A 12,813-nucleotide genomic window follows, 5' to 3' on the forward strand; every position below is an offset into this window, starting at 1 on the left:
CCCCACTGGAAATTATCGTTCTTGAAACTCTACGATAGATTCCCATCCTAAAAGCCCCATGATGACTGGACGGTTGTCGCAGGAGTATTCGGCCCAGTACCAAGGTATACAGATTGCCGTTTCACTCAGCTGCAACTTCCTTGAGCACGTCCTCTGTGTCTCCCAACATATCCTTCAGGATTCGATCAATGACGACATCATCTGCCGTATGCCAGCCATCCTCATCCGTTTTCTGCCTGACCTTGGGGTCATTGCGAACGTCAATGATACCGTGGTAGAGCTCGAGCTGTTCTGTGGCGTGATTGAACTAGTAGAAGTTGACATATCTGCCGATAGCCACTGCACCGTAGAGTGGAACACGCTGGCGCTTCTCTTTCGAGGCCATAGATATTTCTCCTTTTTCCTTTTCTTACTCTGCTTCTTCTGCCTTGAGCATGATTCGTAAATATTCCTGTTGACTTTCACGGGCCTTCTCCCACTTTGAAGGCCAAAACTCACACTCAGTCTCCATAATATCGAGAAGCATGAATTTCCATAGCTCGGCGATAGCGCTCTTGCGAATCGGACAAAAATCTGTAACAGCGTGCCCTGGGTAGATTCCTTCACGAGCCAAATACGGTTGTGGACGGCCGATAGAGAAAATCTCCTGATCCCTTGTCAGGTACGAGTGAAGGACAACATTCTAGAACAGATCAGTTCCATCTTCGGGGTCATATTTGCTGCACATACCTTCGTGATAAGTGCGGTTTCATTATCCAGAGAAGGATCACAAAAGGACCTAGAAAAAAGAAAGAGAGAGAAAAAAGCAATGCCTTGTCCTCGATTCCTAAACTTATTCCTCCACTTGCAGATGCTACTCTTCAAGTTGTCAAAAGACAATTTACGCCCGCCATCGTCAACGTCTTCCGAGTCCATGTGGCTTCCAATAAAGGAAGGCGTGACCCTGCTCCTACCCCTGCTCAGTACAAGCGACAGCATATCGTGTCTCGTAGACCTTGGATATTTTCACTTCTTCAACGCTCGCGAAATGTCCACTACAGTCGAAATGACTGTACTATTATCTATCTCCGGTGCCCCTTGTACCACCACCAAGCGCCTAGAGGATTTGATCACCTTGTATTGCAGCACCGGCATTGCGGCCGGCCTTGCCTCGAGTACCCTCGCCCTTCTTCATCAAATCAAAGATAAAAGAAAGATAGGAAAAGAAAGAAAAGAAGGATAGAGAGACAGCTGAGGAGGATATCCCGTAAGTGAACTACAGAATCCCAGATAAGAATCTTTTTCTGAACAATACTGACCTCTTGCGACATAGCCTCTACGAATTGGAGGCGGCTTTTGACCCAAAAGCCACTATGGCCTGGGAGTGGGCACGGAGTAGACTTGCTGGTAGGCTAGGCCTAGGAGCCTTCTACTTACCCTTTATAGTACCTAACTATATCGTCAGTACTAACAATATATTGTATTATAGGCGACACATCCCGCCCACTCCCGGTCATACTAGTAGTGGAGCCGGCCAAGGAGGCCGATATCCCAGCCCTGTCTCTGCAGGCCGGGCCCTTGGGGCGCTAGGCCAAACGCAATTTTGGGTGGATGAGAGTGAACCCCTCGGGCACCAGGGGCGTTTCTCTGGGTTTTTTACCGGTTTTGGGATGTGTGACAAACAAAGTTTTTTTGTATACTCTTTGTTTACTTTATTTCTATTTTTGTTGTATTTCTGTTTATTCTTTGAACTTTTTTTATTCTGTATTCTTATCTTTTGTTTATACATCACATTCTTCTCTATGTGCTTGTGTGGCTTGTGTTTTTCCATGCTAGTTACTACTCCGTATTGTACTACTACTAGTACATAATCACGCAGCGATGGCACAGGCGAGGCGCCAAGGAACAATGTGCATGCAAGGGGACGACCAATCACTAATCAGCGATACAGCTGGGAGATTGGGATATCACAACCGATCGATTTAATGCTTTACAACTTGAGTTTTGGCGATAGCGAATCATGAGCCAATCATGGAGAGCCGGTCCAGTCGAGTGACGCGAACCGATGCGACCTCGCATCATCCGCCTTCCCCGCGTCAGCTGCCTGAAGAGACGAGGACCTTTGGAGTTCAACTGTCAAGGCTTCCCGTCTTCCCTTCTTCTCTTTCCCACCTCCCTTCTACCACCTCTGAACTATCCACTATAATTGAGAATCGCAAACATGGGTATGGTTTATTCCAAGCCGGAGTCGGTGGATGAGAAGGCTGCCTCCTCCAACTCAACTCGATCTATCAAGCAAGAACCCACTTCTATGAGCATCGCTTCTGAAACTCGTTCGTCGTTCCCATTTGACCCCTCGCCTTTGAGAGCTCTATTGACATCATCACAGCACCCCCGCCATATCCATTTTATGCAGCTCGGGAGCGAGCTCGGTCCCTCGCTATTCCTCGCCTGGAGAATTGGAGCGAGACCCTCTTGAGCGATGCAAAGGTTTGAGCGACTAATCCACGCTGACAGAGATTAAATACTGATGGTAATTCTTCTTTGATGCACAATATAGAATCGCCTCGCTATTTCCAACTTCGCCAGCCAACCGTATGAAGCTCTTCTCACTAATCGCCAAAGTCTGCAGTCCGATCTACACATCTTCAACCTCGCCGTTCCGATCGAAGGAGCACCCATCACAAACCAGCGCTCCTCGGGTCGCTGCTGGTTATTCGCCGCTACTAACGTCTTTCGAGTTCCACTGATCAAGGCATATCAACTCCGCGAGTTCGAACTCAGCCAAGCTTACCTCTTCTACTGGGACAAGATCGAAAAGGCCAACTGGTTCTTCGAGCAAATAATCGCAACAGCCGATGACGATCTGACAGGCCGCCTCGTCCAGAAGATCCTGGAAGACCCAGTCAGCGACGGTGGCCAGTGGGACATGGTCGTCAACCTGGTGCAGAAATACGGACTGGTCCCGCATGAGATCTACCCCGATGCATACCATGCGCAAAACAGCTCTAAACTCAACTCATTACTCACTGCCAAGCTGCGCGAACAGGCGCTGGTCTTGCGAAAGCTCGCCGCTCAAAAAGGAGATGGCCACGCCGTGCATCTTCTGGCCGCTAGCAAAGAGCAGTTCCTGAAAGAGATCCACTCGATCGTGACTCTCCTTCTGGGTCCGGCTCCAAACCCGGACAAACAGTTTGTCTGGCAGTACTACGATTCTAATGGAGTCGCCCGCGAGGTGCGACAGACTCCACTGGAGTTCGGACAACAGGCAACTCGATCTCAGACCCGGATACTCTCGCGCACCAGCCCGCCCGTGTCTCCGGGGCGACTCTTCAGTCTCGTCAACGACCCGCGAAATGAATATAATCGCCTACTAACAGTCGACAAGCTCGGTAATGTCCTCGAAGGACAAGCGCTCACATACGTCAATGTCGAGATGTCAATTCTCAAGAAGGCAGTGATCGCGATGCTGAAAGCCGGTCATCCCGTATTCTTTGGATGCGACGTCGGCAAATTTTCCAATACAAAGCTCGGTGTCATGGATGCTGATCTTGTCGATCTCGCCCTCGGATTCAATGTTTCCCTCGGGATGAATAAGGCAGAGCGACTGGCCAGCGGCGAGTCTTCTATGACCCACGCCATGGTCATCACGGCGGTGCATCTTTCCGATAAAGATGAGCCGATTCGATGGCGAGTGGAGAACTCTTGGGGCGAGGCGGCTGGTGATAAGGGCTGGTTTGTCATGACTGACCGGTGGATGGATGAGTATACTTTCCAGGCTGTTGTGGACTTTAACTTTGTCTCCGCTGAAGTGCGATCGGTTCTCAAGCAGACTCCTCAAGTTTTGCCCCGCTGGGACCCTTTGGGAGTACTGGCTTAGGATGACCTAACTGGATAACGCCGTTATGAATATTCTAGGCCGTATGCTTTCTTTTACAGACTGCAGAATTCGCGTTGAATGTTTGAGTCTCTCTTAGAATACATGAACAAGCCTCTCTTACGGACTCGTATTTCACAGACACCCTCTTAGACAAACTTGGTAGATAAAACTGCAAGACTTCACATCCCGAGGTCCTGCAAAGCAGAATAGACCCTTCTGTGTAGGTTTCAGTGCTCCTTCTACTAGTTACCTTTCTGTTTCCTAGCTAAGTGGCACTCCAGAGGCATATGGGCTGAATCTTCTAGATCTCCAAACTGAAATTGGTCAACAACAATTTCAAGTTTGTCTAGTTTTATGTCTATAGAAATTATATTATCGTCCTCCAGCTGTCGAGTCTAAATAGTTGTCGGCCCTGAAAGATGTAATCTTACTAATCCCAAGGTTCATCATTTATTCCTTGAACCCCAATGAAGTCTTCGAGCGGTACTCGATGTGCTTCAGAGCTGGATCTATTAGACTCTACCGTATAGTAATAAAATACGCACTCATTGATACTCTGATTACTTTCAAGTTAATTTATAATATGACCTGAGGTTAAGCTTTATTATTCCGGAAATTAAACCTGCGACACTGCTAGCCCTACAACAATCCTCTAAGTGGGTCTAAACTGGCGTGATGAATTAATATGCATGGATTTTCACGGCCGCTAAAGATTGCTAACGGTAGCTATTGTCGCAACTTTCTGTTTTATTTTCCTTTTTGAAGCTTGTTGCTAGTATTCAATTAATCCAAAACATAGGAGTAATCATTTTCCCTCTCAAGTTTTTCATTTATGATCCACTGGAACAATCGACCAAGACAGGAGTTGGTTAGTAGACAAGTGGGGACTCGGAGCTAAAATATCCAGAAGCCCCCTGTTTCGGAATGATGTTCTACTATGAAACACTCTGCGTGAATCTTTAGTTACTTGTCAGAGATATTTGTTCTGATGCTATGCCTACCTAGGTAGGTACCGTTCTCACCTACCAGTCTCCGAATCATTTTAAACCCATATATATGGCTCTCACCCCGAGTTTCTATCTCTTCCTCATCCGACCCATCACCCTACCCTCCTTATCTTTTCCGGTCTTAAGCCAGCTCAAAGTCACTCAAGATGCGCTCTGTTTACGCTTTGACTCCATTGGCCGCCGCAATTGGCGCCGTGGCTTCGCAGCCTGCTGATTCGTGGGTTTTCGGAAACAGTCTATTCTACCTTGGCCCTCCCTCAGGAAACTCTCGCATCACCAAGGCGACTTACTCTATCGTGCCTCCATCTGTTCCTTCGGGATTCGTATCCAATGCTTCTGACGAGCCTTGGGTTTCTGTCTGGGTCGGAGCTTCATCCACTGCCGGTGACCAGGATGCCAATCTGTACCAGCCGATCTTCAACTGGTCCCCCGACCAGGAATCTCAGTATGATGCACATATTCCTTCCTCTTCAAGTTTATATTCTGACAATAATTTCACTATAGGGGCTGCCCTGCAACTGCTCAGGAGTGGTGTGTTGCTGCTAGCACTTATACGCCATGTAAGTAAAACCTCTCGTCTTCCGCTAGCAACATAAGCTAACGTATCTTGACTATATTAGCGGGTCAACTTGGACAGGCCTATGTCACTGTTCCCAAGAGTACACAGGTGGACTTTGAGAGTATGACCTTCTGGAATTGAATTTCTATGGCTTTGAATCCAAGTGAAAAACTAACCAACAAATTCTAGTCGCCGTCGTCAACAGCAAGGTTGTTCAAACCGTTACCATGAACAACAAGGTCATTTCCAAGGAGTCGGATGGTGTGTTTTCCAAAAATTAACCCAAGTTTCTGCGACCTACTAATCATGATTTACAATTGTAGCCCTCGATGCCCCCCTCCAGTATCTCTACTCAAGCAACGAGTGCTACACTGGTGCCGGTTCATGCGGCTCTGTTGATGGTTGGAGTGCGTTGTCCCTCAACTTCCATAATTCACTAAGAAGAAACATGAGCTAACGCGACATTATAATACAGAAATCACCAACCTTACCGTCACTCTCAGTGAGGCCGATACCAGCTTTGACAGCGTCATGAGCCTTGACAGTGTCACTGATGCCGAGTTCAAGTCCACCGACGGTGGTATTACTTGGCATACCGACCGGATCACGATTAACACCATCGACTTTGACAGCTCCGATGACACTCAAGTCCAATAGACTTATATTTGCCCGGAATTGCAAGTATCACTATAAATATCTTGCTCAAGTCTATTATTTTACAGCTTTTGAATGCAAATATTGTGTACTCCGTCCATGCAGATATTTCGACTCTAATTTCTCGTAAGTGGTGGTGGACTCCAGGGCTCGGAGGCTCGTATAGCGCCGATCACCGATCCGATGGTCGGTTTATGCCCCGAGAAAAGTACAAACCTTTATTGAACCGTTAGGTTTAATGGCCATTTATCTTCCGCAGGTATTCTATTCGCGAAGAATTTTGATACTTAGATATATGTTTATTAAATATTTGATTTCCACTATTTCGCTTTTGGTTTCGCAGCTTTCTTTTCCTTCAACCCGTGCTCAATTTCAGGAGACAGAAAAACAGCGGATAGTAACTGAAGTATGCAGTCAGCCACTGGCACCTATTCAGATCGAACTTATTCCCCCATTCCTCGCACAATATCTCATTCGAGACAAAGCTCGGTTTTCTAATTTACAGACTACTAGTATATCTAGCATAAAAGATGGAATTCAGCACTTCAAAGTTTCCACGGGTCCACCCACGTGATTCAACGTCATCAAGTTGCACCCGCCAAGAAGTCCAAGGAATGCCCAGCCAAAGTCGAAGTCAGAAAAATTCAACCAGGAAAAGTTCAATTCTGCAAGATATTTCTTTTTTTTGCATGAAGCTGCTTCAAACTGTTTGAAATGGCAGGGAGCTTCCTCGCATACCATGAACCCGGCAGTAAGTGGCCACTATCGCGCTAGTGTCGGCTCAATGCGGCGAATTTTGGCTGATCTTCGTTCAATTGCAGTTGTCGATATTTTGATTATATTGTCTTTCTTTTTCTTTCTGTCTCTCGCTGAATGGTTTTCTGCGAAGATCATTCGTGCAGGGATTATTGGTCAAATCGCCGTTGGTATCATATATGGAGAGCCGTTGGCCAATATCTTGAAAGGACCATGGCAGGAGACGTTTCTCGCGGTCGGTTATATCGGATTGATTTTGATCATTTTTGAAGGTAAGTCGGGATTTCAACCTTTGAATTCCATTCATGTAATGCTTACATTCTGATATGGGCAATTAGGTGGCCTGCAGATACGCCTTGATCTCTTGAAAAAGAACTTCCTTCTCAGTGTTCTAGGGGCCGCCACAGGTGTTTGCTTTCCTATCGGTCTTTCCTATCTTCTGTTGTACCTGGGGTTTGGATTCGGTGAGTACTTTTACGTCGCCTGTAAGGATTACTTTACTAACGTCATGGAGGCGCCGTGGAGACATTTATCGCCGGGGCGGCGCTCTCTGCAACTTCGCTAGGGACAACATTCTCGGTCATTTCATCAGCTTCCAAAGAGGTGGATCTTTCCCAGACTATGGTGGGCTCAGTTCTTGTCAGTGCAGCTGTTATTGACGATGTCGTCGGCCTTGTGTTGGCTAGGTAAGTGTACCTGGTCCACTTCCATCACTTCTTGGCTTACATATACTCAATAGTGTCATTCATGACTTGGGCGAGCTTTCAACTCCCGGGGCAGGGGATGTTAATCTTGGCTGGGTTATTGGGCGCCCAATTGTAGCCTCTGCTGCCATGGCGATTGCAACTCCAGTCCTCACAAAATTCGTATTCGCGCCCATTTTCCGGCGTTGGATCGAGCACACCTTTGCGAAATACGATCATCTATCTAACATCACTTTGATGGTTCTGGTTTTATCTGCCTTCATAACCATCGCAGCTTATGCCGGGACTTCGGTTTTGTTCGGGGCATTTCTAGCGGGCACATTTCTCACTTACTTACCCAGCAAGCACCCCGATGGCCCCTTCGTTGTCATGAGTCGCGAGGAAGGGGAGCGAGAAGCTGACAAAAGCCCTACATTTGTGCACACATTTGAGAGATACCTTCTCGACGTTCAAAAATATTTGATGGAGCCGCTCTTCTTCGCCAGTGTCGGTTTCGCAATTCCGTTCTTGAAACTCTGGACGGGAAAGAGAATATGGAGAGGAATAGTGTATTCTCTACTCATGGCGTTTGCGAAGGTAAAACCTACTCCCTTTGGCGGTATGCATGAAATCAAGACTTACATCTCATGCAGTTTATTGTTGGTATATGGATTCCTATTTGGGAAGCTTTGTACTCCAAGTCCTCGTCGAAGGGACCGGTGATCGGTCAGCAAGAAAGTACCCGTCGAGGACAGAACCATTCATCCAGTATCAAAGAAAAGAAGCAAGACTATGGTGCTGCATCGATCGCCGGCTTTCTTCTTGGTTCGGCGATGGTAGCACGGGGTGAAATTGGGCTTCTGATCATTGAGATTGGCTATAACGAAACCAGCTATGTAAGTCAGGAGGGATTCATCACTGCAGTGTGGGCGATTCTTCTCAACACAATAATCGGGCCAATCGCTGTGGGCTATCTGGTGAAATTCTATGGTCAACGGATTGGGGAGGGCAAGTGGGGCCTGCAGGGCGTTGCCCCAGGAGCAGTGAATGATACTAGAGATCACGCCTGATTTTTCACAAGCTATGGATATTTGGCATGTCGTCTCGGCCTTTGCTTTCACTTGAATAAGAGACATTCTGTAAACTAGCATCGAAGCGACATCAAATAGAGGAAATACTAGCAGTATCAAAATCTGTATACAAATTTGAGCCATATTTCACTTCATTTGTCTCACGTCTTCCAGGTCAATTTTTACTTTTCCAAGGTTCGAGTCTGCGATAAAGTATAAGTACAAGACTTCCACAAAGGGATCTCGGGGCAAGTTACGACACATTCATGACTCTTCGTAATATCTATTTTCTAATAATTTTGGCGAGGGGTCATTCCCTGACTCGCTGGAGGTTCTTCAGAGGATATAGGGCCAGGACCTCGGGAAAAGACATCAAACATCGTAGCATTCCACATTAAATAAAAGGATATCTAGCCTCCTCTAAATGCTGCTTTAAATAATTGAAAGGCATTTTAAAATGCAAGCAAAATAGAATGATCAAGTGTAAAAGGGTAGATAAAGCGGACATCTGAAATCGACCTGCTTCGAAGGAACTGCCCTCAGAGGCTTCTTCCCTTTGACGCTCATACCGGCCTTGACACCATCTCCGAAAATTCCAATAGCGGGCTCCTTTGCCCAGCCCGGTCCTTTGAAGGGGTCCTTGGCAAAATCTGCCCAGGCCGTTTGCATTGATTTGCTGACATCTTCCTCGAATTGGGTCTTGTTTAGTTGTGGGTATGTACCAAAGACAAAGGGGATTTCGGAAGTATGATAAGCACCGTATCCCTTCTCGTTGTTGGGGAAGCTTGCATTGAACAGGTATCGCCAAGTAGGGATGCCAGCGAAAGCGCTCTCGTTCGCGTATGCGGCGGATACGCATTGTATTTGGAACTCCGTGATGATGAGAGACAATCGCTCGTGCTCTGTGTGTGCTCCTGGTGATCCAAGAGGGTATTTGGAAAGGAGCATGTCTGTGTAATTGCCGACGACGGGCTGGAGAGCTTTCTTGGGATCATTTTGTCCAATGATCGTTGTCATGGCTTCATCGCCGTTGCTACCAATGAGGACTGGGACTCGAGCGATCGAAGTCTCATTCTTGACGGAATTGAGGCGCTTCTGGCGAGGCTTTTTTGCCAGCGTGAAATCGTCGCGGACGGGGCCAAATACCAGCCCACCCTTTGTGACGAGCTTCTTCAGATCTTGGGCGGGGACGGTTCGAAGGCATTCGATGGAATTCTCAGAGGCACAATTCGTGGCATTGAGCAGCTTCTGCCAGGACTGTCGGTAGCTCTTGGCGGTTGTGTCGAACGAGGTCTGGATGGAGGTTTGGCCAGATTCCATGATAGCTGCGCGGAATGGTACCGGTTCCGGGGGAGTCACAACAAGCGCATCGACACTAGTTGCTCCAGCGCTCTCTCCCACGATTGTCACCTTGGATGGGTCACCGCCGAGGCCAGCAATGTTTCGAGTCACCCATTCAAGGGCAAGTCTTTGGTCCAGCAAACTATCACTTCAGTCAGCTTATAATTCCTCCGTTGCTGCAAATTGGGACAAATTATCATACCCTAGGTTCCTTTCCCTCAATGGAAGACTTTCATCGGCAGGGAATCCAAAGGCATTGGTGCGGTAGTTAATGGTAACCACCACTACGTCCTGGTTGGCCGCGAAACTCGATCCATCATACTGAGGCACCGCAGATGCACCATTACGAAAAGCGCCTCCGTAAATCCAGACAAGAACGGCCTTTGAGCCAGCCGACGCATCGGCTGGTGTGAAAACATTGAGGTTTAGGCAATCTTCATCCTCTCCGCCCAGGGGAGGTGGCATGTCCAGCAGACCGAATAAAAATTGGACTGCCGGGCCTGCTTCTTGGATGCAAGCTGGCCCCCATTTTGTCGCGTTATAATATGTGGACCAGCGGTCAACGGGCTCTGGTGGACTGAATCGAACAGGCGGTTTACCGAAAGGGACTCCCAGGTATTTGTTTACAACGGCAGTCGACGAGGGCAGAGTTGTGGTTGTTCCGACAATGGCACCGGAGTCTATTATCGCGGTTGGGAGTGGTTTCGAGCCTGTGACGATTGCGGCCAGGCCGAGAAGTATCAGTGGCACCATTACTCTCCGTACCTAAAGGTTTCCCTTCAAATTCTCCCTTGTTCTTCTTCTCTTCCTTTCTTTTTGCTTTTTTTCTATTTGGACGGGAGTGTGGGTTTCCCTTCCGAGTGGACAGAGCTGCCTTTATAGGGATATCATAAGGTTTGGGATGGACAAAACTATTTATGATTCCCGGTCAATAATGCGCCGCCGGGTTCCACAAAGGATGCTCTACAAGTTCCACCGATGATGGCCCTGGGGGCCAAGTCTCACTGCGCTCAGCCTCGATAGCCAAGGAGCAGCTACGTCAAGGCAAATTAGGTTGAACCCTTGGATGCTGATTGCCCCGCTGATGCGTAGCCCTGATTTCCACTTCGAATCCTGGGTTAGGCCAATGCGTCCCTAGATCGTAAATCAGTGGGTTCAGAGAGTCCATAGATTCACGGTTGCCTTGATTCCTCTTGGCCCACAGCGGCACATTTGCCCACTTTCGAAAGCTTACTCTTGGCTGGCCAATGTTGGAGGCAGTGCAACTCCAGCGGTGTTGTTTATTCGACGTAATGAGATCCAGAGATGTCGTGATGGATACTGCTGGTTGAACTCCTGGGGAAAAAGAAAACATTGAAGACGTGTCGATTTGGTTCGTGGACCCTTGATACGTCACTGCTCGGGTTTGATTGGCCAGCTCCAGTGCCGACCTCCGCCAGAAGAACAGCAAAAAGCAACTTGAATCATCCAGTGCGAAGACGAAGTAAGAAGCATAGGGATCGCACTAGAAACAAATACACAGATTAAATCCGCTAGTATTCCTTCTAGAGCATCCAATTTCTAGATGCATCCTCATAAATCTGACAATGTGCTCTGACAATCCACCACAGATCCCCCTATTTACTTGAAGTGGATCAACACCCCTAATATCGACAATCGGTCGGTAGTTGGCGATTGCAAAGTTTAAGTTGCTGGGTTTGACCCCCGCTGAATCAAACATCATGGCTGATCTCATCGAGAACTTCAAAGAGAATATTGTTCTGCACCCGACAACCATCGCCTGAAACACCTGATTGGAGTCCAGACCATAGTCTTTGTCTGATTTCCTCCAAGTCTGTTCCACGAGTATTGTATTGATTCATCAGCTCCTCTGCGATCGCGCATAGTAGTATTGAGCACATCGCCATCAACAGGGCCAGATGCCAGGGTTTTTTGGCCAGGAGAGCATTTGCATAATGGCGGGTCCGAAGCTTTCCAGGTCTTATCGGCTGACTGTGTCGTTTTTTCTGGGTTCTTCTTGGCCATCGTGCCGGGTACGATGGGGTTTGATTTAGAAGGCACGAGCTTCTCTTTGACTGGTTGCATAGAAGATGTTTCCACGTGCTTGTGCATCGCAGGAATAGCCACTTTTTTGTCAACAGATTCGCCTTGCTCGGCTAGCTGCACGTATTGCTGGAGTAGTTCTGTTGAGATACCCAATAAATTCAACAATGTTTTCAGATGTCGGTTCTCAGCTTCCATTTTCTGCAAAGCGAGTCGGTGTTCGATGTCCTTGCGACGATCCTCGGTCTGGTACGTCGCTAATTTTTGCTCCAGCTCTTGCAAATATTCTTGCTTCCGGGCTCTGCTGTTGCGCTGATTCTCGCGTACTCGCGCCAGGTGATCGCTTTTCTGTCATGCGTGTCAGATCGTTGTTTGACTCGAGTTGAATTGAATTGGAAATACAAATCCGGACCTTCTTGCTGTCCATGGCTATTTCGACAGTTCTAGAGCCTCTGAATGTACCCGTCTCACATCTTGAAGCTGTTGAGTTGATGAAGAAGCATGGAAGGACCTGCTAGCCAGTTTGCTCTTGCCCATTTTGAAGTCACGTGTTGCTATAATTCTCAGGCTCGAATCTACGGAGTAACCATATCACACAATTGAGACTAACACTCGGGACCAACTTCAAGAGTTTATGTACTAAATTATATAAGATGTACATACTAGTACACCACTATACCGAGTATATTTTTTTTCCTGCTGAATCGGAAGCATTTCCCGTGGCAATTGGGTCCAATCCGGGGAAATGCACGAGCCCAAAGCCCAACGTGGGGTAACCAACAGTGCTAGCAGACCAACTTGAACTGTGTGAGGGTCATACTGTACTAGTAATAAATCCAGA

The 12,813-nt window shown here is 47.5% G+C and overlaps 7 protein-coding genes across 7 annotated transcripts; 3 read left to right on the forward strand and 4 right to left on the reverse strand.

Moving 5' to 3' along the window:
• Positions 1–121: 121 nt before the first annotated feature.
• Positions 122–385, reverse strand: N7533_002829 (uncharacterized protein; the record flags this gene model as incomplete). Its single annotated transcript, XM_057099479.1, is given in 2 exon segments — positions 122–307; positions 323–385. 2 exon segments carry the CDS (start codon positions 383–385, stop codon positions 122–124), a joined length of 249 nt encoding a protein of 82 aa, XP_056964615.1.
• A 24-nt stretch (positions 386–409) lies between these two features.
• Positions 410–915, reverse strand: N7533_002830 (uncharacterized protein; the record flags this gene model as incomplete). The annotated part of the gene is made up of 3 exons (XM_057099480.1): positions 410–682; positions 730–778; positions 833–915. The coding sequence occupies 3 exons, from the start codon at positions 913–915 to the stop codon at positions 410–412; spliced, it is 405 nt and encodes a 134-aa protein (XP_056964616.1).
• A 1,285-nt stretch (positions 916–2,200) lies between these two features.
• N7533_002831 (C1 family peptidase) lies at positions 2,201–3,859 on the forward strand (the record flags this gene model as incomplete). Its single annotated transcript, XM_057099481.1, has 3 exons — positions 2,201–2,312; positions 2,369–2,469; positions 2,540–3,859. 3 exons carry the CDS (start codon positions 2,201–2,203, stop codon positions 3,857–3,859), a joined length of 1,533 nt encoding a protein of 510 aa, XP_056964617.1.
• A 1,153-nt stretch (positions 3,860–5,012) lies between these two features.
• N7533_002832 (uncharacterized protein) lies at positions 5,013–6,082 on the forward strand (the record flags this gene model as incomplete). Its single annotated transcript, XM_057099482.1, has 6 exons — positions 5,013–5,311; positions 5,371–5,426; positions 5,487–5,546; positions 5,615–5,686; positions 5,749–5,832; positions 5,901–6,082. 6 exons carry the CDS (start codon positions 5,013–5,015, stop codon positions 6,080–6,082), a joined length of 753 nt encoding a protein of 250 aa, XP_056964618.1.
• A 711-nt stretch (positions 6,083–6,793) lies between these two features.
• N7533_002833 (cation:proton antiporter) lies at positions 6,794–8,588 on the forward strand (the record flags this gene model as incomplete). Its single annotated transcript, XM_057099483.1, has 6 exons — positions 6,794–6,830; positions 6,901–7,107; positions 7,174–7,299; positions 7,350–7,521; positions 7,575–8,115; positions 8,172–8,588. 6 exons carry the CDS (start codon positions 6,794–6,796, stop codon positions 8,586–8,588), a joined length of 1,500 nt encoding a protein of 499 aa, XP_056964619.1.
• A 477-nt stretch (positions 8,589–9,065) lies between these two features.
• N7533_002834 (carboxylesterase/lipase family protein) lies at positions 9,066–10,682 on the reverse strand (the record flags this gene model as incomplete). Its single annotated transcript, XM_057099484.1, has 2 exons — positions 9,066–10,071; positions 10,132–10,682. 2 exons carry the CDS (start codon positions 10,680–10,682, stop codon positions 9,066–9,068), a joined length of 1,557 nt encoding a protein of 518 aa, XP_056964620.1.
• A 990-nt stretch (positions 10,683–11,672) lies between these two features.
• N7533_002835 (bZIP transcription factor) lies at positions 11,673–12,509 on the reverse strand (the record flags this gene model as incomplete). Its single annotated transcript, XM_057099485.1, has 2 exons — positions 11,673–12,320; positions 12,444–12,509. The coding sequence occupies 2 exons, from the start codon at positions 12,507–12,509 to the stop codon at positions 11,673–11,675; spliced, it is 714 nt and encodes a 237-aa protein (XP_056964621.1).
• Between the last annotated feature and the right edge of the window lie 304 nt (positions 12,510–12,813).

The sequence above is a fragment of the Penicillium manginii genome (genome assembly GCF_028828005.1).
Source record: "Penicillium manginii strain IBT 31320 chromosome Unknown utg000002l:1.0-5564898.0:1.0-5567710.0, whole genome shotgun sequence".
NCBI classification, from domain to species: domain Eukaryota; kingdom Fungi; phylum Ascomycota; class Eurotiomycetes; order Eurotiales; family Aspergillaceae; genus Penicillium; species Penicillium manginii.